This window comes from Stegostoma tigrinum, chromosome 6 (genome assembly GCF_030684315.1).
Source record: "Stegostoma tigrinum isolate sSteTig4 chromosome 6, sSteTig4.hap1, whole genome shotgun sequence".
NCBI lineage: Eukaryota > Metazoa > Chordata > Chondrichthyes > Orectolobiformes > Stegostomatidae > Stegostoma > Stegostoma tigrinum.
The window spans coordinates 16,864,415-16,891,114 of NC_081359.1; the positions used below are offsets into that span (position 1 = coordinate 16,864,415).

At 41.3% G+C, this 26,700-nt stretch overlaps 1 protein-coding gene across 1 annotated transcript in view; it reads right to left on the reverse strand.

The window, feature by feature from the left end:
* Positions 1 to 26,700, reverse strand: part of pcca (propionyl-CoA carboxylase subunit alpha) — a 352,214-nt gene that overhangs the window by 229,862 nt on the left and 95,652 nt on the right. The window contains exons 5-6 of the mRNA XM_059646462.1: positions 15,128 to 15,241; positions 14,548 to 14,601 (exon numbers count right to left, since the gene is read on the reverse strand). Of these exons, the coding sequence (XP_059502445.1) occupies positions 14,548 to 14,601; positions 15,128 to 15,241 (168 nt within the window). The remainder of the gene's footprint in view (positions 1 to 14,547; positions 14,602 to 15,127; positions 15,242 to 26,700) is intronic.

A 26,700-nucleotide genomic window follows, 5' to 3' on the forward strand; every position in this document is an offset into this window, starting at 1 on the left:
CGAGCTTGCCAGCAGCTATGCTATTTTGGACGGTGCTGACTATGTGTTTCACACTGCTACATTTTATATTCCTAAGAACATTAAGTCAGAAGTCACATCTGGAGTCTCTGCCCTGTGGAAATCCATTAGAAGGGTGTTCAGCTCAAGTTAGTCTTTTGGCATTCTTAACGTTTATAGTGGCAGATGAGACAAAAAGTCACATGCTCCTTTGGCTCCTATATACAACTAAAATGTGTCAAATGCATGCTATAAATTATGACTCATGAGGTTGTGAAACAAGTTGCAGAACTGTGGTAATATGCTGCTGAGAAGCATTTTGTTTCTCCAACTTTTCTCCAAACCCACCAAAGTAAGGATTAGAATGGTGGTTTTCTGGTGTCTTCTCACTTTGCATTCACCGCTGCCACCAATTCACTGGTGCCTTGGGTTTTAAAATTCCCATCTTGTTTTCCAATCCTTTTGTAATTTCACCATTCATGATCTCTTCCAGTTGCTCAATGACCTAAGATTTCTGCATGCCATCAATTCATTCTCCAGCGGATCACCAACTTTCAATTCTCTATCTATTGATGACCTTGCCTTCCGCAGCCTAGGCTCTGAAATTACCAAAGCCTCTCTGTCTCTTTACCTCTCTCTCCACCTTTAAGGAGTTCTTGAAACGTAGCTCTTTGACCAAGTTTTTGATCATGTGACTAAATGATTCTTTCCATGGTTAAGTCTCAAATTTTGTTTGATAACGCTTATATGAAGTAGTTACTACATTAAGTACAAAGAATGTAAATTGTTGTCCCAATTAGCCGTTTTTCTTGTTCAACAATAAGCAATGAATAGTGGCAAGCTATTCCAACACTGGGGCATCACAACTAATTTCATGCACGTCCTCATCCAATAGGTGCCCTTTACTAAAAAAGATTGCAGGTAGCAATCAAGATGGGACATCTGCTTGAATTCTGCATTCTTTAGTCCAGAGACAATTGTAATGATATCACTGTCACTAATTCCACATGCAATTAATCTTCTTTGTAACTCTTTTCAGTTTCTTGGAATTCCTTACCCCATCTTTATATATCTCCCCATTATAATTTCCTTTCTGTACATTTTAAAAAGATTTTGTGTGCTTTCCCAATCTCCCTAACACCTTTTGAAACATTCTCACCAAGTTAAATTAGTTTACTCTTTTATTCTGTTCATCACAAGGACAGAGAGATGAAAGGGATTCTGTTTCACAGTGAAGTTACGAGCTGGAAAGCACATGGGAGCAGATTTTGAAAGGGAATTAGATTAATACTAGAAAAGGAAGAAAATCTTCAGGACTTTGGGGAAAGAACAAGGGAAAGCAGTAATAACAGGATAGCTCTTTCAGAAGGAATGCAAAGTGATAATGGGCCAATTTGGCCTCCTCTCGGCTCCTTAATTCTATGACTTATTCAGGAGGAAAAATATTTTGCACGGTTTAAAAAGAAGTCATTAATAAGAACATAAGAAATGAGCAGAAGTAAACGATTCTGTCTGTCAATATTGCTCAACCATTCAATAAGATCATGGCTGATCTGATTACGGCCTGAGCCAACTTCCTGTCTATTCCAATAAATCTCGACTCCTTATAGATCAAAAATCTGCCCAATGTAGCTTTGAACATAATCAATGACCAAGCCTCCACTGCTAGCTGTGAAAACAGTTTTAAAGATTTGCACCCCTCAGAGAAGAAATTTATTCTCTCATCAGTCTTAAATGGGAGAACCCCTAATTTTAAAAATATGTCCCTTAAATCTAGACTCCTCCATGAGAGGAAACATCTGTCAAACCTCCTCAAAAACTTGGAATTTTTAAATATGGTCACTTCTTGTTCTCCTATATGCTAAAAAATATAAGCCAATCTGTTCAACTTTTGTTTGGCACAAAAATATATGGACAATGTGGAGAAACAGAAAATATTGCATCACTTTGACACTTTTTGGAATAAACTGGGTCAATTGTCTTAATTGCTGAAAAACTGACTCTGTGCTGATGGTTGCCTAGTAACTCTGATGGAGTTTGACCTCTGCTTCAAACACTTGGGGAGTCAGAATGGCGATAAGCAGCTGGAAGGATTGGAAAGGTGCAAGATCTCGCTCCCATTCACATCGTTCAAATTTAGATACCTGATAAAGTCAACACCTCAATATTTTGATGACTTTGTTCAGGACTTGAGAAGCTGAGCAGTGACCACTAGGCTAAAGACTGGGATCTTGTTTGATTTCCAATCAAACTGAAAAGAACGTTTAAAAGATTTTCCATTGATAGACAGCTGATGGCAATCTGCTTTTGTCAATGAGAAGCTTGCTGGATTGTGTAAATTTATTAACATCTATCCTTTGGTTTAAAGATAATTCACTCGAGTTTTTTTTAGAAACATCAATCCTGCATAGTTGTAGTCATCCTGTGTGTGAAAGACAGAGGTCTCTACCTATTGTGTTTTATTCAAAGGAGACGTAATTCTAATTCTGGATTAACGCACAGATGTTAAGCAGCCACATGTTTTAAGAATAAGTTTCCTATCACAGTCAATGGATTATTTTGGACTAATTGAAGGGAGCTGGTGAAAATCTTTTTTTATTTTGGATAGCAGTACCAAAGGTAAACAGCTGATCATTTCGGTGATTGAACTTAAACATTTATTTTCCATGGTGCCACTGACCCATGACGTAGTTGGAGGCTTGATTATCAGTGCATTCTTCAAGCACATTCTTAACACTTTCTATGCAGGACAACTTTTTTTGAGGAATCAGTCTAGTGAACCTTCTCTGAACTGCTTCCAACTTACTCATTCGAAGGAGACAAAACTGCATACAATACTCTAGGTGCCATCTTACCAGAGGCCTGCGGAATTGTAACATAACCTCCCTACTTTATATTTCACTTCCCTTCCAATAAAAGTCAACATTCCTTCCAAAGACCTTCTACATTACTTGCCTGTGTGCTAACATTTTGAGATTTACTGAAGATGATTCTACTTTCCATTGACATCTTTGAACTGAAAGTTGATGAAATAGGGTCTTTTCATTGTGGAAAAGTCAGAAATTAGAAGGTGGGTGGGGGTTGATGCAGATTCTCTACAAACTCAGCTAAAGGGAAGTTGGACATGAGAGAACACGTTGTGATATATATGTGGAAGATGGTAGGTGGTCTACTGAAAACCTATTTGTGCTTCCCTTTCTATTTAAAAATAATATAAAATCTGTCAGTTGTGAATGTTGATCTTCAATTATGTAAATATACAAACTGAATCAGAGGACGTTTACAACTATCCACTTTTCTACATTAAGTTTCTTCAATTTTTCACAATGTTTAGCATTACCAATAATTAGTTAGTATTTATTCTTCAATCTTCTGATTGCAACGGACAGTTGTCTGGTCATTGTCATGTTACTGTGTTGGTCCAATCAGCTGCTGCAAAAGGGTCCTCGCTGGTTATGAAGAACTTTCGGACAATCTTTCCTTTCCAGAATGCATTTTTTTAAGGAGTTAACTCCTAGCTCTCCTGAAAATACACAAATTGCTCCACCCTTGCAGCAAGGTGGAGACAGTTCTATTTGGAAGGGGCAAACACAGTTCTAATTTTGCTGCCTACAACTCAGCTAGAATGATCCTGTGTAAAAAAAAAGCGTCTCAAATTCTCTATTGGTCATTAAGCAAATAAATAATTAATGAACTATTTCAATTTTTTTGTCCCCAGCAAGACATTATTTGCAGCAACTAGAAGGAAGCATAAAGCATATTTTTTTCCCCCAAATGGTGAAAACCATGTTTGAGAAAATTCAACAACTGTTGTGGTTTGTTCTGGAAATAATGCAAAGCTCATGCTCATGGCAAATTTAAAGCTATTGGAAAGTGAGTCGAGAAATTTGGGGTGCATAACGAGATATATTTGAAGACCTCCCAACAGGGACAAATTTCATGCATCCTATTTGCATACTTCCCCTTCAAGTTTACACATTGATGTCTGTTCTGTCTTTACAATTTAAAGGAAGAGACGCTGAAAATCAGCCTATAGAACCACATTCCAAATGCATTCCAAATTGCAGATTTATAATAGAAACTATTCTTGCACTCAAATATAAAGAGAAACTGCTGGAAACATTCAGTAGCCCAGTAACTTCCATCAATAAAACACAGTTGACATCTCAGGTATAAGTGCTTCTTTGCATTTGCTGAATGTCCAGGTGAGGTACACAGAATGTGTGTCATTCAGTCCCACAAGCCACCTCCTACCTTTCAACTGGATCACAGTTGATCAATCTCTTAAGGCCATCTGTTCACTTCAGATCCACATCCCTCACTTCCTTAATCAGACAAAGAAGTTAGCAATGTCAGTTTTGAAATTTTCAATTTAACTTTTGACCTGAACAGAGTTTTTTTTTCTCAGTATAGTGGTGGTGGTGGTTGGGGGGAGGTTAGAAGAGAGTTCCAAATTTCCACTACCCTTCGTGTGAAGAGGCACTTCCTGACATCTCCCTCAAATGGCCTGGTTCTGATTTTAAGGTTAACCTTATTCTGCGCACACTGTGAGAGGGAATAAGCTTCTCTCTTGACCTAACAGTTCCTATAACACTTCAATTTGATCAACTCCTAATCCTCTACAGTTAAAGGAAGAAAAATATTATCATGCATTCTGGGAGCATACACCTTGCATCAAAGGAAGGTGGTTGTGGTTATTGAAGGTCTCACAGACTTAGACGCTTAGACATTTGCAGCACAGAGGAGGCCATTTAATCCATCATGTCTGCACCAGTCAACAAAGATCAGACTACACCAAGCCCATTTTCCAACTTTTGCCCGTAGCCCTGGACGCTATGGCATTGCAGTGAATATCTCAATACTGCTTCAATATTATGGCAGCTGCTGACTTGACCATCATTTCAGGCAGTGAGTTACACACTCCTACCACCTTCTTAGTGAAAAGATTTCTCCTCAACTCCCTTCTCAGGCGTAAATCTGTGCCCTCCGATCATAATCTTCCACTAAAGGGAAGAAGTTACTTCCCATGCACCCTACGTACCTCATAGTCTTGAGCAACTCTAATAGCTTCCCCCCTCTTCACTTCTCCCAGGAAAACAACCCTACCTTTTCCAATCTTTGCACATACCTCCAACATTCTGGCAAATCTCCACTGCATCACTGCATTCTTTCTAATGTAAAAATGTCTTTTGTATAATATGGGGACCAGAACTGCATATAACATTTTATTTATGGCCTAACCTGTGTTTTATAGCTTCTAACATAACCTCCTTGCTTTTGTATTCTATGCCTTAACTAATAAAAGTAAGTATCCCATATGTATTTTTAATCATCCTATCTGCCTGCCTGCTAACTTCAGAGAACTGTGGATATGCACACCAACATCCCTCTGATCTTCAGTACTTGCCAGACTCCTGTTGTCCATAGTCTAATTCCTTGCCTTTTTGGAGTTCTTCATTACATTACCTCACATTTTTCAGGATTAAATTTCCTTTACCACTGCTTTGCCCAGCTATCCAGTCTATTGTTGTCTTCCTGCAGTTTATGGCTATCCTCCTCAATATTTACCACTCAATGGGTGGCACGGTGGCTCAGTGGTTAGCACTGCAGCCTCACAACACCAGGGACCCGGGTTCGGTTCCAGCCTCGGGTAACTGTCTGTGTGGAGTTTGCACATTCTCCCCATGTCTGCGTGGGTTTCCTCCGGGTGCTCCGGTTTCCTCCCACAGTCCAAAGATGTGCAGGCTAGGTGGATCAGCCATGCTAAATTGCCCGTAATGTTCAGGGGTGTGTGGGTTATAGGGGGATGGGTCTGGGTGGGATGCTCCAAGGGACGGTGTGGACTTGTTCGGCCGAAGGGCCTGTTTCCACACTGTAGGGAATCTAATCTACCAATTTGTGAGGGGCAGGTCATGCCTTACAAATCTTATTGAGTTCTTTGAGGAAGTCACAAGACAGGTTGACGAGGGTCGAGCAGTGGATGTGGTGTACATGGACTTCAGCAAGGCTCATTCATAAAGTCAGGAGGTATGGGATACAGGGTGATTTGGCTGTCTGGATTCAGAATTGGTTGGCTGACAGGAGGCAGAGAGCGGTTGTAGATGGTAAGTATTCTGCCTGGAGGTCAGTGCTGAGTGGTGTCCCGCAGGGCTCTGTTCTTGGGCCTCTACTCTTTGTAGTTTTTATAAATGACTTGGATGAGGAGGTTGAGGGGTGGGTTAGTATGTTTGCTGATGACACAAAGGTTGGAGGTGCCGTTGATAGTATCGAGGGCTATTGCAGGCTTCAGCAAGACATTGACAGAATGCAGAGCTGGGCTGAGAAACGGCAGATGGAGTTCAACTTGGATAAATGTGAAGTAATGCATTTTGGAAGGTCGAACTTAAATGCTGAATATAGGATTAAAGGTAGGATTCTCGGCAGTGTGGAGGAACAGCGGGATCTTGGTGTTCAAGTGCATAGCTCCCTCAAAGTTGCCACCCAAGCGGATAAGGTTTTTAAGAAACCATATGGTGTTTTGGCTTTCATTAACAGGGGGATCGAGTTTAGGGAGCCGCGAGGTTATGCTGCAGCTCTACAAAACCCTGGTGAGACCACCCTTGGAATATTGTGTCCAGTTCTGGTCGCCCTATTATAGGAAAGATGTGGAGCCTTTGGAGAGGGTGCAAAGGATGTTTACCAGGATGCTGCCTGGACTGGAGGGCTTGTCTTACGAGGAGAGGATGACTGAGCTCAGACCTTTCTCTCTGGAGAGAAGGAGGAAGAGAGGTGACCTGATCGAGGTGTACAAGGTAATGAGAGGCATGGATAGAGTCGATAGCCAGAGACTTTTCCCCAGGGCAGGACTGACTGCCACGAGGGGTCATAGTTTTAAGGTGTTAGGAGGAAGGTATAGAGGAGACTTCAGAGGGAGGTTCTTCACCCAGATAGTTGTGAGCGCATGGAATACTTTGCCAGTCGAAGTCGTGGAAGCAGAGTCATTAGTGACATTTAAGCAACTGCTGGACATGCACATGGACAGCAGTGAATTGAGGGGAATGTAGGTTAGGTTATTTTATTTTTAGATTAGGATTATTCCACGGCACAACATCGTGGGCCGAAGGGCCTGTACTTTTCTATGTTCTATGTTCTAATTACCACATCACCCCTCAACTTCTTGATCATGCCATTTGCATTTAAGTCCAAATCATTCATGCATGCCATAAATGACAACAAACCCAGCGCTAAGACCTGCGAAATTTACAGTCACAGAAACATCCTGCAACCGTCACCCCCTGCTTCCCGTCTCTTGACTATTCTGGATCCAATGGAACACTTTGCCTTGGATCTCAGGTTCTTAGTTCCTTACCACTCTGCCATGAGGGACCTTATCAAAAGCCTTGTTAAAGACCATGCAGACCACTCAAATTCAACAGCCCCGTTTCAAAAAATTCTGCCAAATTTGTCAAATACAACTTTTTTTAAAAAAAGTCACCTCATTTCATGACCTTCCCTCCATCATATGGTCAAAAGTGACAGAAGATCTGCTGCATGATGGCATAATGTTCAGCATCATTCAAAATATCTCAGATACTGAAGCAATACATGTCCAAATGCAACAACAAAATTTCCTGTTAGCAGTTCTCACTGTTTTCCTGAAAACAGCTCTGACCGCACATATGCTTGTTGAAAGGAGACACTGAAAGGACAAATCCTCAGCCAGTAAGTGAAAGAATGAGAGAACTGGGGTATTGACAGTGTCACATTATTAGCAAAGAATGTAAGAAAACAGAAAGAAAACAACCCATACATCTGTGACTGGGACTGGTGTCACAGCTTTACGTCAATGTTTTCCCTTCTTACTCATAATCCTTGTGGTTTTTCTTGGCTGTCTTTTTGTATGTGTATAAGAATTGTTAAAAAATATGGAGTTATTAGTGTAGAGTTATGAATATGTTTCTTGCTTACCATTGCTTAAGAACAGTTTAATTACAGTAAATAATCATTTTCTTCGCAATGAAAATAACTGACATGCTTATTCTTTTCGCCTGAATTATGCAGTTCGATAAAATTGAGCAATCTGGTGGTTTAATCAAATTTTCATATTTGTGATGATTCAAGGAATATTAGGCTTCAATTGTACTACCCCTGTGAATTATAGTATACTGGACAAATCAGATCCCTGGGTGCAACCCTGCTTAATAGGTCACAAATTTTATTTTTGCATTTTGGTTACCATGGTGGTCACACAAGGCTACCAATGCTCTTGCAACAAAATAACTTAAGTTTATTACACAAAACCAAATAAAGACAAAAGTTACATTTTATAAGACACTAAGGAAGCATATGATCATAAATAGTAAAAGGAAAGAATTAATGCCTTTTCTTGACAAGCACTTTTACAGACACTCAACCCCAGTATTCCCGACTCAGTAAACTAGGTCACAAGAAGTATCCTTTCAGAAAATTTCTGTATTTTCACCAGGTGGGATATTTTTCATTCCGTCTCCTCTCCAATGACGTTTTCTCATTAAATCCTAAGAAAGCATCAAGGCTTTTCGCAATTACTTTTGACTACTTTGAGATAGCTAAACGGCACATCCATTGATACGATCTTTTCTTGTGGACTGATCCTGCGTCTTGTTTCATCTAGGTTGTAAAAACTCAACTTCACAAACAACTCAGCAACAAGTCAGGATTTCTGAAGAAGGGTCTAGGCCCGAAACGTCAGCCTTCCTGCTCCTCTGATGCTGCTTGGCCTGCTGTGTTCATCCAGCTCTACACCTTGTTATTACAGATTCTCCAGCATCTGCAGTTCCTACCATTACAGCAAATATCAGCTCAGGTAGCTTGTCTAGTCATTTAGCTTCAATCCCATGATTTGTCAGAAATTCTGTTTGACCCACTGCTTAAAAAATAGTTTCTGACCTTTAAAAAAGTCACCTTCACAAAATGAATAACTCAAAGTCCATACATACCTCTACTTTAGAACCCAAGTTCCCAACTAAGAATACTATATACCTTTGTCACAAATGGTATTGCCCAAAAAGACAGTGGAACTAGGTTCAACAGTGATTTCAAAAGAATAAACTGAGAAGTAAAAGGGGAAAAAAATTGCAGGGCTACAGATAAAAAGTGAGATAGTGGGGTTGTCTTTATATAATTTATTCATTCAAGGAATGTGGACCTTACTGGCTAAATCAATTTTTATTGTTCATCCTTAATCGTCCTTCGGATGGCGTTGGGGAAGCCACTTTCTTAAAAGTGCCAAAGTCTGTCCTTTATGATTACAGAATGATACATATACCTATCCAAATATGACTGTGGAATCGTACATACCTATAGTTACATTATTGTAAAAGCACTTGGGGTATTTGCAAAATGACGAAGTATAAAACTGTAAAATCCATGCAATAACTTGTTTCCTAAACAACATGTCCACACCTGATCCAAGTGTTGACCAACCCTAGTGTCCTGCAGCTCAGTCACTGCCTCATTTTACAAATTTTATTCTCAGTACTGTCTGGTTTATCCTTCCATTAAACCCTGAAGAAGGTTGAATTAATCAGGCAAAGGGGGAAAGAAACAAGTGCAACAGCAAATATTCACAGGGATCCCAATAACAATAATCTTATCCTGCGGTGCTGTAAAACCCATAAAGTCTTTTGTTTCTTCGAAGACTTCTTGCATCACAAAGAGACTTTGCTTAACAGTTGGAGGGGGGCTAAACAATCCAGTATTGTCCATTTCCCTGTATTTAAAGAATTGCATTTTTCACATGAACAGGGAACCAATGGAACTCCTGGACAATGCCCAGGACAGGATTTTAAAAAGGTAGCAACAAAAAAAAGGAAGGAGTTAATAAGATAGCCTACCTGTGGTAACTTTTGTGTTCCTTAATTTTGCATTCCAAACTATCCACGCATTGCTAATCAGTGATCAACTGGGAACTACAGATCATTCTGAAAAGCTCGGCAGGGTATTTGCCTTTCAATTCTTCTACTCTGTTTATTCCCAATACAAGTATATTCATCAAGCTTAGAAACAACTCCTGAACAAAGAGAAGCCTTTTCACAATGAAATGTAAATCACAGACTTGTGCTTAAAACATAGACTTGCCATTGCTTAATGAGTGCACTGAGAGGAAAATACTGACTGGATGATTTAAGTGTTTCCATTTAATCCGACAACTTCTAATGTTTCCACTCACCGGCGATGGTTTCGACAACGCATTGTGAAAGTTGTGTACTAACTGGAGTTCTGCATTATTCTGCATTCTCCCCAGTATTAATATGTTATCATTGTCAGAGCTTTTCAATGCAGCAATATTACAAGGCGTGCAACTGGAAAAGATGACTAAACCAAGTGTTTTAACAGTATCAGTTTTGTTACCTTTCATTTACTACAATAGCTATAGAATGGAATCAACAGTCCAAACTTGGTTTGATTTTCAACACGTTAGAAATCTTTTTAAAAAGCAGTAAACCTTTGTTTGCAAATTAATATTGCACTTTCCCAGTATTATCCATGCTTTTTCTTACTTTAAAGAAACACATGTTCTGCTTTTGTAGAGTGCATACTTAAATGTTATGTACGATTTTTAAAATCAGCCAAAGTTTCATACAGCTTATTGTTGGTAGAAGGTTGGAAAATGCAGCTTCTGCCAGTTGGGGGTCAAAACAGGCACCCAAAGAAATTTAGGGAAATACACAGGTTTCTAGTTTTGAGGAAAATAAACTTAAGTTCTAAAGTGAATTACAGTTTTTAGAGACACAGGAAAGAAATGAACAAGTATCTGGAATTTGAATTAATGAGTATACTGCATTGCTTTATACTTTGAAGCAGATTGAGAAAAAACAAAATAGCGATGCTATTGAATGACAATAGTTAGCAAAATTACCATTTTAAAACTACAGAGGAGCCCACTGATTCCAATCATTTAATATGATTGCAGAGGGAGCTGGTGAGGCTGGACAGGAGTACATAGTTTTAATCTCCTTGCACTGGACGCAGCTGAGAGAGAGTTCACGAGGCTAATTCCTGTCATGGAAGGGCTGCCCTATGGAAAAAACCTTAAGCAAGTTGGATCTATACTCATTTCAATTCAGAAGATTGAAAGATGATTTTATTGAAACATAAATAATTCTGAGGGGACTTGACAGGGTGGATGCTAAGAGGATGGTTCCTGTCATTAGGGGAATCTAGAGCCAGGGGACATAGTTTCAAAACAAAGGGTCACCAGTTAAGATGGATATGAGAAGAAATGTCATCTCCCAGAGGGTCATTAGTCTTTGGATTCTCTTCCCCACAGACACGAGCATAATCTGGACCATGAATAACATTCAAGGCTGAGTTATACACAGATTTAGAGTCATAGAGATGTACAGCACAGAAATAGACCCTTTGATCCAACATTTTCCATGCCAACCAGACAGCCTAATTTAATCTAGTCCTATTTGCCTGCATTTGGCACTTATCCCTCTAAAACTTTTCTGTTCATATCATCCAAATATCTTTTAAATGTAGTCACTGCACCAGCCTCTAGCACTTCCTCTAGCAGCTCATTCCATATATGCACCACCGTCTACATAAAAAAGTTGCCCTTTAGGTTCCTGTTAAACCTTTCCCCTCTCAACTTAAACTTATATCCTCTAGTGTTAGACTCCCCTACCCTGGGAGAAAAAAAATCTTTATATTTGCACTACCCATGCTCCTCACAATTTTATAAACCTCTTTAAGGTCATCACTCAACCTCTGACGCTCCAGTGGATAAAGCCTCAGTCTATTCAACCTCTTACTATCACTCAAGCCCTCCAATCCCAGCAACATCCTTGTAAATCTTTTGTACACCCTTTCAAGTTTAACAACCTCTTTCCTATAGCAGGAAGACCGGAACTGAATGTAGTATTCCAAAAGTGACCTAACCAATGTCCTGTACAGCCACATGAGCTCCCAACTGCTATACTCACTGCACTGACCAATAAAGACAAGCATGACTGACACCTTTTCATTACTCTGTCTACCTTTGACTCCACTTTCAAAGAGCTAATCAACAAGAGAATCAAAGGTTATGAAGGACAGGCAAGGAAGTACAGTTAAGGCCAAATTCATGTTAGCCACGATCTTATCGAATAGTAAACAGGCTCAAAGTGTCAAATGGCCTACGGCTGCTCCTATTTCTTATGGTCATTATCAATTTTTTTTCAAATATCCAACTTCTGTGATTTGACTTTACAGATATTTTCATATTTTGTGGATAAATGCTAGCTAGTGCCATTTTCTTGGCATTAGGCAAAACCATCCATTGTATTTTGGGGGTGGCAGGATGTGTTCCCATATCTTTCGGTTGTGATCATTGCAAATTACACAGCAAATGAATGCCTGCTTTACTCATTCGGTCACACAAACTTGGCCCAATGGGTTGTGGAGGGAATGGCTCAAGAGGATAATACAAACCCTACCAACAAAAATTGAGGCAGAAGTTGCTAATAGTGCATTGAATAATTTCAACACAGTAGAGATTGTCTTAGAGATAATGGGAATTGCAGACGCTGGAGAATCCAAGATAACAAAGTGTGGAGCTGGATGAACACAGCAGGCCAAGCAGCATCTTAGGAGCACAAAAGCTGACATTTCGGGCTTAGATCCTGTCTTAGAATACATGCTTCACTTTTGTCTTATCTACTCAGCTGTGTTATAGGTTTGAAACATACAGTAGATATTAGATAGAATTGGTAGCACAGAATCAGGTCATTCGCAGAATGTATGCTAATGTTTATGCTCCACACAAGCCTCCTCCTGTCCTTTTTCTTCCAATCCTTGCCAACTTGTGTGCCTATCTCAGTTTCCATATCACTATCTATTATTCTTTGTGATAGTAGGTTCCACAATCAATCAACTGTCTGAACAAAAAGAAGTTTCTCTTGGATTTACTGATTATCTGTATTTCATGTCAGCTTCCTGTGCTTACACATGTATGCAACTCATGAAACCAATTATTACAATGGTTTCTCCTATTTCTCCTATAATGATTTCATCCAATTCTCATCTATAGTGCACTGTTAAACGTTTCCACCACCCTATTGAGAAGCGCAGTCAAAATCCTAATCACGCATAATATAAAAACACTTTTCCTTTTATTATTTTAGGTTAAAAAAAACTGAGGTAGTATAAGGAAAAATGACTTTTACATTATGAGTGATTAGGATTTTGAATGCACTAATCCAATAGGGTGGTGGAAACATTTAACAGTGCACTTCAGATGGGAATTGGATAAATAAATGTAGGAGAAACCATTGCAAAGACATTAGTGGTGGGAGCATGGGTGAGCAGAGCTAATTGGATTAATCTTTAAAAGGGCTGATGTAGCCTCTATGGGCCAAATGGCCTCCATCACGACTATACTAATCTGTGATTCTTTGAATACAGAACCCATGTAACAGGCATCATATAAAGCAAAAATAACATTGTATTCAGGCTATTTCCTCAATGAAGCCACAGCCATGATGGATTAGTACCGCTACTACAATGAATCTCAGTTAGCATCACTTCCTGCTTATTGTCACATTCTAGGCTGGCAAATTGAAAGCGACAACAAGGTTCCACTGCATTAATTAGTGACTGAGTGCCTCTGCTTATTCGTCAGTGGAAGTGCTGTAATGACGCCTCCTGACCTAGAGGGTCACTATCTGCCAGTGTAGCATGTCCAACAGAAGAACAGCTGTGCTCTTTATCATATATATTTATCATTGATTTTAAAAAATCCTTCATCAACTTATGCTTTCACGAAATAAACTAAGTGAAATGCCATTAATGCAGTTAGATAAGATCAGAAAATTTGGAAAAATGTAATCCCCTGTCATGCTATTCATTATAAATAACTTGATTTCTCTAAATAATTTGTTTGCTACCAAAGCAGCTTGTTTTTATACAATTGAACCAAAACTTACGCTAAAGCAAAGTTTCATTGCTGGTTAAAATATATTTTTACCTACATCTTAACAAACATTCAATGCCTCACTCAGATTTTTAAAAATTTAACTCGGTTATGAACTGTGCAATTACCACAATTCCTTGTGATGCTAACTGTAAGGCAAACGGGTAAAATGAAAAGGGATTTTAAATAACGTCATTTTATACATGCATTGTGGAGCATTCAAGGTGAAAGTCATGATGCATTAACTTTTAACAAATCTGAAGAGTTAATTTTACTGAATAGGATTGCAGTGTAATTTCAGAAGTAGCCTCTATTCTTTGGAATCGCTGATTTTAAGAATTATTGTGTGCCATTTAAACATTTTTCAGAGCTGCTTGAGTCAGCGAGGCTCATGTAATTTCTCCCCCACGCTTTCAGTTGAATCTCATCAAGCCAGAATTCTCAGGTTATCATAATACACACTGATGAGGCCAGCTGAGTCATCAACAGCACCACTGTGAAGGTTTCAGCCTTGCTTTAAATCAGGGCCCTCTCTCTCAACTCACATGTTCGTTACTCGCAGGCGAACTGCCATGTCTATCCTTTCCGCAAGATTAATCAACAGCAAGCGGGGGGACATCAACTACAAAACTTACCAGACGTCTGGCAAATTCTTTGTTTTCTGAAAGAAACCCATATCCTGGGTGGACCTAAGACACAAAAAAAAGCAGAAGGCATACATAATATAATCTTTTAAGCTCCGAATTAATCTTAAATCTACCACCATTTATCTTATTCAGTGCTTGAAACAAGGAAAGAAAATTTGATCGCATTGTTTGCCTGACTATGTGTATTGGCTATGTGAACATTCATTGATTTCCTGCAGAGTGAATAGCTTTAGGAAGAATTACTACAACTAATATTAAGAGAGAAATGCTAATTCAATGTTCAAGATTAATTAGAAATTTTTTAAATAATAATAAATAAAAGTAAATGATGAAATGAACTCAAGTTACTCCCCGGAGTGAATAGCTGAATTCTGCAGCCACCTGCAGGATCAGTAACAGGCACTGCCAGATGCTACAGAGCCTTTGATTTCCAGTACCAATCAAGCTTCAATTTAACTCGCGTCACATGAACTAAACAGGAAGAGGATAGTCAATCTTTTACAAGTTCTGCCATTTCCCGAGGAACATATAAGCATCAGCAATGGGCTTTAAGCACATTCAGACTCACAGCTTGGGCACCAGTCTTTTGAATGGTTTCCATGATGGCATCCAGGTTGAGGTAGCTTTTGTTGGTGGGGGCTGGTCCAACACAGGAAGCCTCATCTGCCATTTTAACATGAACCTGCGGGGACAAAGACACAATTTACTAACAGGGTATTTTCAAGTGAACGTATTTAACTTATATTTTACATTCACCTGCAGCTTTGGAAGAGGTGACTGTGACAAGGTTTGAAGCATATTCTTTATCCGCATTGTGGTTCAGTTTGTTTAACAATGAATGCACTGCAAAACCAATAACATGATTTCAAAAAACAGCAAGCGACTTTTTAAAATGTTAGGTTACACAAGAAACTGATTCTGGGCGATCAGTGCATCAATTGTGAAAATTAATTGCAATTAAATATAAATGAATGACTGTGGCCATTTAATGCATCTGTAGCCATGAATGTTTGGAAATACTAATGACGATTATATCCAGCCCAAGCAGTTAATAAAATTGTACTGAATAACAAACACTCATGGCCATTTCTAAGCAGGCTCCCCAGGATGTTGGAGATAATTAGCGTGAATTCAATGCAGGGATGCTCCAAATGTCCCTGCACAGCATCAGGTCAGCAACATGCACAAATTAAGGCCAATGTCTAAAGAGTTCAATATCGCTGCACATGAACCGGAAAATCTAGGGAATTATTTATCCACGGCAGGCACTGACTCAAAAGTTTTACCCACATCCATATTCTTTTTATAAGATTAAAAGAGCAGGGAGCCATCCAATGTTTAACATTCAATTAAAGTTCAGAACATTACTGAACATAGTAGTTAGTCCAGTGCATTCTAGTACTCTGAGTCAGAATCATTGCTGCATGTACGATTTGGCTATACTCAAAACAGTTGTCACAATTAATTGTAGAAGGAATATTCTCAAACAATTTTAAATGGTGACAAATTTAGCGCAGTATTACATGGAAGTAGCTTTGGATAATCACTCAATGGGTGGCGACAGAGGAGGGGAGTGAGGGAGTCACAGATTTCTGCTGTTCGCTTATTCTGAGCACGTCAAAAAACGGTTACTTTTTTTTAAAAAATGATCGTTCTACTATAAATAGTAAATACTGTAAACCTTCCCCAGGCGCTCTAGGACTCTTCTTCAGAATTGTCTCACCTGAAAATGTTCAGCATAATAGTTTAAACACGTGGTGCAATGGTAATGTCTCTATCTGCGGACTGGGAGGCCTGCGTTCATGTCCCACCTGCTCCAGCGGTGCGCACTAACATCTCTGAACAGGTTAATTAGAAAAATAGGTTACTTTTGGGCTCTTTGTTGGGCCTAGCCAGGCTGGCTATAAGCAGGTCCAGGCAGTGGGCTGTGGAGAGGATCATCTCTGCCAACTGCTGCCTCCCTTCCGTAGTTACATTTGAGCCCAGTTTTCATTGGAGAAGGTGCATGCGGTGTCCATCAATGCTGTTGATGCCTTTAGAGACAGGTGGGCACGACAGGAGACAATGTGCCTTATCCTCCTCTCCAACTCAATTTGATTTAGTCACCCCCTCTCTGCACCCCCAACCCTTCCTTTTTTGTTTAGTGTCACCATTGCCCTTCGCAGGCTTTGTTTGTTACTGTACAACTGGCCATACATGTATGTTCCACCACCAGAAAAATGCCTATACAAAACATATACATAGTGAAGTCTGAAGAGATTGGTTGTTGAGTGTGAGGACGAGGTCAGCTAGGCGGATGAGAGTGTCGGTGGAGGGGGACTGGTCGGGCCTGCGGGACAGGAAGAAGCGGAGGGCCTTGAGGCCATCTCCATGCGGAATGCAGGTGTACAGGGACTGGACGTCCACGGTGAATATTGTCAGTGGAGGGGGACTGGTCGGGCCTGCATAGTGAAGTCTACTCACAGAGAGGTCTTTTTTTCTGTCTCACTACTTTCAGAGCTCTTGTGGCACAGTGGGTACTGGCCCTATCTCTAGACTAGGACACCTGGGTACACATCAGACCTGGGCTGATGTTGTGTCATTGCATCTCTGAACAGATTGGTTAGGAATTGTCTGCAATCTCCTGGTCCAAAATCAAGCAGTGCATTGACGGCTCCTGTGGCACAGCGGTAGTGTCTCTATCGCGGGCCCAGGTTCGAATCCTACCTTCTCAAAGAGGTGTGTGATAAGGTGATTAGAAAATAAACACTGGTTGGAAGACTCTTATGGTGTGGTGGTAGTTCCTACTCTAGGCCAGGAAAAAGAAAACACTGGCTTGTATCATTGTGGTATTGTCTCTACCCTGAACCAGGAGGTTCAGATGTAATTCCCACCAGGTTCAGACGTGGGTAATAACATCTCAGAACGGGCTGATTAGAAAATATCTAAGCACTGATTAGTACCTAAAACCTGAGTTCAATTCCAGTAAGTGTGCAATGTGAAATAGGGCTCATTTATAGAGTCTTAAGAGATGTATAGCACAGAAACAAACCCTGCAGTCCATACTGACCATTTAGTCCCATTTGCCAGCATTTGGCCCTTACCCCTCTATACCCTTCCTATACATGTACCCATCGAGATGCCTTTTGAATAGAGTTTCGTTTGTTTCAGTTCAGCTCCTAAAGGAAAAAGGGTGTCACAATGTAACATTTTCCATCCCACTGCATCAATGTCCTTCACCTTAATAACAAACAAAATTCACAAAGGGAAGAACTAGGTCATATTTTCAAACAGATAAAACTTGCATTTCCATAGTACCTTTCACGGTCTAAGGACACTCCAAGTGCTTCAGACCCTGTGAAGTACTTTTGAAATGTAGTCACGGTTGAAAAGTAAAGAGAAACACAGTTGGTTCCCCAACAAGGCAATGGCCAGATGATTTTTCTTTTGAATGATGCAGAAGTGAAAAGGTGTGTACAGTTCTATATCCAAATTGGACTGGTTATCAAATGTGAAATTAGCTACAATCAGAGGAGGGAAATGGCAGTTAGGAATGGGAGTTTTTCCAATCAGGAAGCGATTTACGAACAGTTCCATTGCGTGATGAGTTACACATAGCTCACCGGCAACTTCCTGGTATTATTTCACTGGCCTGCTGCATCTATTAGACAGGTCTAATTTGGGAATTCTGAAAAACATTATTTAGATTCTTAAGATTTGTTAAATGTGAGAGATAAGTGAGGAATGATCATATGAGAAACCCAATTTAAAAGCAGTCCTTTTAGTTTTGGAATGCGTCCTCCCTCACAAGAAAAGAAATATCGTAGCAAAGGTTTCAGGCAAATCTGATTTTAAATCATGCTGTGATTCGCTTTAAGACACTCCTTAAAACCTAACTTTTTGATCAAGTTTTGGGCCATATGCCCAATCATCTCTTAGCAGCTCAATTTCAAACATTTCTTTGTACAGCTCCTGTGAAATGCCTTGGGAACTTGTATCACATTAAAACTGCTGTCAGAGTTATAGGTTGTTGTTACAGAAGAGAATTCCTGACAAGGTTAGGTGCACTGTTTGCTTCATTACATAGTGGGGGTAAAAAGCATTGTTTGGTATAGCACTGAGGGTTTACCAACTCTGGATGGAGGTATTCCTGCAGGTTTCATCACATGACACTTTGCATCCAACTGCCCATTCCTGCCATGGAACACCCAAGTCCAACTTCCGCAGAACCAACCCCTATCTCAGTGAATGACACTTGACTGTCATTGAAACATCTTTTCACGTGTCCTCTCTCTCACATACACACACACACATCATGCTGTTAGAACACAGCAAGGATCCACTGTGGACTGCATGCAAAATGGTAACCTCAGCTTCATCCTAGGCAGCTGCACTTGTGAAGAGATAGTAAGAACTGCTGATGCTGGAGTCAGGGAGAACACAGTGTGGAGTTAGAGGAACACAGCAGGCCAGGCCACATCAGAGGAGCAGGAAAGTTGACATTTCTGGTTGGAACCCTTCTTCAGAAAGGCCCTTTTTCTGAAGAAAGGTCCCGACCTGAAACGTCCACTTTCCTGCTCCTCTGATGCTACCTGGCCTGGTGTGTTCCTCCAGCTCCACACGTGTTAGCACATGTGCAGAGGCTGGTTGGCACAGCACATTGCTAGCAAAGCCTTGTCCCCTTTAGTGCTGGTCCTTGAGGTCTGTGTTCAGCTCAATGACAGCTTGATGCTTACTTATAGTCTCTCGTAAGCTGATGACAATATAACTGTGTTAAGTTTTCTTTACAATTTCCCCACCAACCACCACAAGCAACAACCCCTTCTCCTCCCATGAAGTACTGTATCTAATATTAGTGGGACTGGAAGCTGGAGTAAGATCAAAGCCCTGGATGTGGGTAAGGAAAGGACTACAGCGAGGGAGTGGAGCTATGGATGCAGTAGGCTTGGTGCAGAGGAGGTAAAGCCAGAGCAGCGGGATTATTTTCACTGTTTTGTTGGTTCCAACGAACACACTCAGAAAAGATTCTGCAGCTGCCAGGAACAGCTCCAAAAACATCCTGCATAAAAACATCATGCACCTGCTGCACAGTGAGCCCAGGTTCCCCAAAGAGGGGTGCCAGTGAACCATCAGCATGAGCTATTCCTCCAGAGCCCGTTTCAGCATGAAGGATATTACTGAAAACTGCAGGGCAGTTGTAGCCACCAACAGCACTGAATATGGGACTATTAAGTTCAGGGCCAGAATGTAGTGGTCACCTTTATTGCTGCCATGCGCTGCACACCAGCACCAGCATCCGCCCACCCGCCACCTCTATCTGGTATGCATGGGCAATAACACCAGAGGTAGTCCCTGTAAAAACCAAATGGGGCTGAACAGATGACCGCACTTTTTAAAAGCATGTTAGCTAACACTAAGCATAATGTTTTTCACAAAGTTGCTTGGCCAAGCATAGGGGGTAGGACTGCAGACAGGCTTGAGTCAAGGGGTGCGTAACGACGAGAAATACGGCTGGCAACAGGTAGCTGATTGGTCCGTGGAATGGTGACCACCTGTCAATGACGAAAGCCTTCTGCCTGACAATAACCACGCAACTGGCACCCAACTTGCTGAAAGCTGGGGTTTTTAACCAATAAGTCAGAGACTTTCAGTTGTGAACAAGTCGCTCTGTGCCTCTTGCATGTAAGTCAAAGTACCTGCGAAGCAGCCAAGCCTGACAAGCAATAAGGATCACCTCAGCGATCACTGTGGACTGAGACCGCTAAATTTTTCCCAGACTTTTCCTCCACCTGTAGCACTCATTGTCCTTTGGTCTCTGTGTCTATTTGCAAGCATGTGTACAGGAAGAATTTAAGTAGGTTCGAGTTTTAACTAAAAGAACTAAATTAGTTAATGGCTGATGTTTGTTTACCTGTAGCTAGAATCTATTATTTGTTTCAAATAATTATTTTTAAGTACAGAAGCTTGGTCCATTCTTTCTGTCAACCCTGGGCTGAAAAGACAAGTAAACAGCACAATTTTGCTTATTTTTACAAAATCTTCAACTTTTTTGATGAATCTGAGAATAGCAGAGTTTGATTTCCAGCAGGCTACTCCAGTGAGACAGAACACCGGTGACGTTCAAATACCTTGCTGAAATTTTCCAACCTGACTTAAATAAAAGTCATAGGCTTTAGAAGGAAAAACGTGGTGAAAGCTGGTACAAATACAACACTTAAAAGACATTTGGATAGGTACATGAATTGGAAGGGTTTAGAGGGATTCAGGCCAAAGGCTGGCAAATGGGACTAGATCAGTTCAGCATATCTGGGTGGCATGAATGAGTTGGGCCAAATGGTCCATTTCTGTACTGTACATCTCTATGACTCTATGATTCTAAATGCATATATACCACATCTTTCATAACCTCAAGCAGTCCAAAGGTGAATCAAATCTAATGAAATACATTAAAAAGTAGCTAATATTTGGAGTAGGGAAATACCAATTTACCTGTAGAAACATCAGTAGTAAGATGATGACTAGATAATTTGTATTAGTGATGTGCATTGAACGATACCTAATGAGCCCCAAGTCACAGGACAGAACATCTCTGTTCTCCTTCAAATAATGCACTGAATCTACTAAATCCACCTGAGAGAGCAGGCTTGGCCTCACGTTACGTCTCATTCGAACTCTCCCTCAGCCAAAAGGTTCTGCTAAAATCTCCATGTGTGAGATTTGAACATAAAATCATCCAACTCGGAGAGGTTGGAATGCTACCCACAGAGCCATGGCTGATAACAAAATTGCGAAGTGAAAACCACATAATTATTTAATTTCTAATTACCTTCCGTATCGTTTTGCACTAACTTTGAGCAACAGCAAAAAATTAGCAGCTAAACCACGTGGAGTCAGCATGGTGGAGCAGCACACTGATAGTACCAAGGTGTAACAGAACAGCAGTGGGAGACTGACCCTCTCACCATGGTACTGAATTCCCAGTACTGGGTGCACTGAAGTGAAAAAGCCTCAAGCAAAGGTCAGACTGAAATTAATTAACAATTGCACCCATCCTGCTTCTGTGCATTCCAAGTAACCAGCTAAAAATGTCTTTGGAGAATGAAGGTCTAGAAGCAGATCACCACAGAACAAAAGCTCTTAATCACAAGCAAAAACATTTCTAGAGATAATGGGAAGTGCAGATGCTGGAGAATCCGAGATAACAAAGTGTGGAGCTGATGAACACAGCAGGCCAAGCAGCATCTCAGGAGCACAAAAGCTGACGTTTTGGCCGAGACCCTTCATCAGAGAGGGGGATGGGGTGAGGGTTCCGGAATAAATGGGGAGAGAGGGGGAGGTGGACCGAAGGTGGAGAGAGATGAAGATAGGTGGAGAGGAGAGTACAGGTGGGGAGCTTGGGAGGGGATAGGTCAGTCCAGGGAAGACGGACAGGTCAAGGAGGTGGGATGAGGTTAGTAGGTAGGAAATGGAGGTGCGGCAAGAGGTGGGAGGAAGGGAAGGGTGAGAGGAAGAACAGGTTAGGGAGGCAGAGACAGGCTGGACTGGTTTTGGGATGCAGTGGGGGGAGGGGATGAGCTGGGCTGGTTGTGTGATGCAGTGGGGGGATGGGACGAACTGGGCTGGTTTTGGGATGTGATGGGGGAAGGGGAGATTTTGAAACTGGTGAAGTCCACATTGATACCATTGGGCTGCAGGGTTCCCAAGCGGAATATGAGTTGCTGTTCCTGCAACCTTCGAGTGGCATCATTGTGGCACTGCAGGAGGCCCATGATGGACATGTCATCTGAAGAATGGGAGGGGGAGTTAAAATGGTTTGCGACTGGGAGGTGCAGTTGTTTATTGCGAACGAAGCGGAGGTGCTCTGAAAAGCCCACTGACTCCCACAGCTACCTAGAATACACCTCCTCCCACCCACCCTCCTGCAAAAATTCCATCCCCTATTCCCAATTCCTCCGCCTCCGCCGTATCTGCTCCCACGATGAGGCATTCCACTCCTGCACATCCCAGATGTCCAAGTTCTTCAAGGACTGCAACTTTCCCCCCGCAGTGGTCGAGAACGCCCTTGACCACATCTCCCGCATTTCCTGCAACACATCCCTCACACCCCACCCCCCGCCACAACCGCCCAAAGAGGATCCCCCTCGTTCTCACACACCACCCCACCAACCTCCGGATACAACGCATCATCCTCTGACACTTCCACCATCTACAATCTGACCCCACCACCCGAGACGTTTTTCCATCCCCACCCTTGTCTGCCTTCCAGAGAGACAACTCTCTCTGTGACTCACTTGTTCACTCCACACTGCCCTCCAACCTCACCACACCCGGTGCCTTCCCCTGCAACCGCAGGAAATGCTACACTTGCCCCCACACCTCCTCCCTCACCCCCATCCCAGGCCCCAAGATGATTTTCCACATTAAGCAGAGGTTCACCTGCACATCTGCCAACGTGGTATACTGTATCCATTGTACCCGGTGTGGCTTCCTCTACATTGGGGAAACCAAGCGGAGGCTTGGGGACCGCTTTGCCGAACACCTCCGCTCGGTTCGCAATAAACAACTGCACCTCCCAGTCGCAAACCATTTTAACTCCCCCTCCCATTCTTCAGATGACATGTCCATCATGGGCCTCCTGCAGTGCCACAATGATGCCACCCGAAGGTTGCAGGAACAGCAACTCATATTCCGCTTGGGAACCCTGCAGCCCAATGGTATCAATGTGGACTTCACCAACTTCAAAATCTCCCCTTCCCCCAACACATCCCAAAACCAGCCCAGTTCGTCCCCTCCCCCCACTGCATCACAAAACCAGCCCAGCTCATCCCCTTCCCCCACTGCATCCCAAAACCAGTCCAGCCTGTCTCTGCTTCCCTAACCTGTTCTTCCTCTCACCCATCCCTTCCTCCCACCTCTTGCCGCACCTCCATTTCCTACCTACTAACCTCGTCCCACCTCCTTGACCTGTCTGTCTTCCCTGGACTGACCTATCCCCTCCCTACCTCCCCACCTATACTCTCCTCTCCACCTATCTTCTTTTCTCTCCATCTTCGGTCCGCCGCCCCCTCTTTCCCTATTTATTCCAGAACCCTCTCCCATCCCCCTCTCTGATGAAGGGTCTCGGCCGAAACGTCAGCTTTTGTGCTCCTGAGATGCTGCTTGGCCTGCTGTGTTCATCCAGCTCCACACTTTGTTATCTCAAAAACATTTCTAGGTTGCTTCACTCAGGAATCCTGGAACAAAGACTTGCATTTACACAGTGCTGTTCACAATCTCAAGATTTTGCAACTTGACCAGATAAAACAGGCTCTTCATATCCACTTAGTCTATGGAAACATCTGATTTTGATAGTTTGGAGCTCAGTGTGGGTTCAGCTCGAGTTCGCTCTAGATTCTTCTTGTTGCCATTTGTGGGATTCTGCTGTCTTCAAATTGGCAGTCAGACTTCCAATATTACAACTGTAAGTACACCTCAGAAACACGTCATTGGCTGTAATGAAATGAAATGTAACCATTCAAAAGTACTGAATCCAAGCAACATGTGCTCCACCTTCATTCTTATCTGGCATAACTCAATAAAGTACTCACTGCAACAAACATCAACTGATTTTGCAGTCAGAATGCCAACTGCTTCAGCAATATTACCGATAAAACACATTACTGCAAAGAATTTTTTTTTCTCTTCTTTTAAAGAAATTTAGGTTGTATATGGTGACGTGAGAGATTGTTGAAATGGAGATTATTGGGTAAATTTCTCCATTGATCAATGGTAGGAGTGGCTTATTTAAATTACTGCTATTATATTTTCAGCGCATATTTTGTATGATACAACTGTTCTCCACTCACTGCAGTCTGTTGATGAAACAATCCCGCTTTAGTCTGAAATTTCTATTGTAGTTTTGGTTTGCTCTACTTCACAGGTACTCATTGAATAGGCATTGTCTGTCATGAACCAGATTCCAGCTGCCAAGAACTGGGCTGTTTGCACAGAAGCAGATTCTCACTCGTGAAAAGTTGACATTTTGATACGAGATATGCCCATCACCATCTCACTAGCTGACAAAATGGTGTCAGTATTGAATCATTTTAAAAGAAAGGGGAGCCCAAACATTGAGTCAAACTTTTTCACTGTTCAAAATAACTCAGTGACCAAAAGCTATGTCCCATTTTCAAAGAAAGCTCCACTGATTCAGTGCTAGGTCCCCTGCTGTTTGTAATGAGGGCAGAGATTTGAAGTTAAGGGACAGGGCAATTTGACTAAAAGGTACTATGTTCTCCCATTTGTTTTCAACCTGGCAAATCATACCAACACACTAAACATTAGCAAATGTAGACCATTCAGCTGTTCAAGTCTGCTCCACTATTCAGTAAGATGATGGCTTAAATGTATATTTTCTGAATTCTACATTTCCATCTACTATTAGTACTATTTGATTCTCCTGCATAACAAGAATCTATCTACATCCACCTTAAAAATATTCAATGACCCCATCTCCTTCTGTGGCAAAGATCCAAAGTTGCACAAGTCCCTGAGAGAAAAAGATATTTCCCTCGTCTTTGTTCTAAAAGGGCAACCACCTTACCAAAAATATTCTGGTTTTAATAAACTTCAAACAAATCCCTTCATGCTGCTCTAAACTACAGTGCAAACCAGCTAACCTGTCTAATATTTCCTAAGAAAACAGTCTGTTGATCACAGGTATCAATCCAATACACTTCCTCCATACTGCTCCGACTTGTTACATCTTTCCTTAAATTAGAAGGCCAAAGTTGCACACGATATTTAAGATATGCCCTTGCACAACTAAAGCTTAATATCCTTACTTTTATACTCAATTTCTCTTGTAATATGGGATGATTAATGAATGATTCAAGGAAGGAGCAGGGGTAAGTGTGAAAAGCTTAAAGAATAACATTTCACACTTACCAGATATTAAAACCAACTCAAATTCTGATCATCAACAGAGTGCCACATGACACCTGGACCGTTGTCTAAGGTAATGGTTACATGACGAGTTAATGTTGAAGTGAAATTCATACCAACCAACTTGATATATCACACAGCCCTTGAATGGAGAATAAGTTTGTCTTGCACAAGGCACCAATAGACACAGATGTGCCATTCCTGGTTCTGACAGTTCTAATTTTGCCTAACTGGTTAACGTTAATTGTACCAATTGTTATCACATAAAAACTATACCTTGTTATTTAAGATAAGTGTCTCTTCTTGTTATAACTCGACAGTGATCCATCCTCTACCATTGATAATACAGGCCCTTAAGACTCACCATATGAAGAAAAATTTGTGGCACCCAATTACCCTAACTACAAGCTATGAGAGTGGTGACCAGAAAATATACCATGGACAATATTTAAATTTGCATTTGCTATTCCAAACCATGTGAATTACAAAATATCTTCATTATCTGGCCTTCTCAGGTCTTGTCATCCACAACTTTCTCCTGTTGTAGTTTAGCCAATAGTGCAGGAAACAAAATAGAATCAGTCTTGTTGAGAAGGAAAAAATGCACACATACCTTTCCTACATGCCTGACAAAATGATTTACTGGAAGTTACCACATAATAGACACCTGTTAAACACTGGGGTCCCTTAAAAACCAGAACTTTCCTAGTATTTACTGTGTCTTAACAGATTTCATTCAACATCTACTACAGCAGTAATTAACTTTCCATAAATTCTAGCATATCAAAACAAGGAAGGAACACAAAAAAGAAAACACAGAAGTTATGACCCACAGTGAACTTGCAAAAACACACTATTATCAATGTGTTGTTTCGGAAAGTAAGATGACTTCATTCTTAGAAGAAATGGTAAATCAACCCTCAAATGAAGGTGGGCAAGAGGACAATGACTATGCAGTGTCATGACTGTCTGTCCCATAGCCATTGGCCAAAAGGGTTCAGACAGATTTTTGACACAGAGTAAGCTGCCTGCCCCTGGAAATATAAGAATATTTGCTCTGCAAGACAGGTAAGTCATTTACCATGCGTAGTTACCGCAGTAAGCCTGAGAATGAGCTGGTCAGGTAACAGAAGTATCTGAAAGGCCAACTCAGAGCAAAAGACGCTAAGGGAAGCCCCATGGGAGCTAGGCCAACCAACTCCATCTACTGGGGCCAAAGGAGTTAGGAAAGCCAAATCT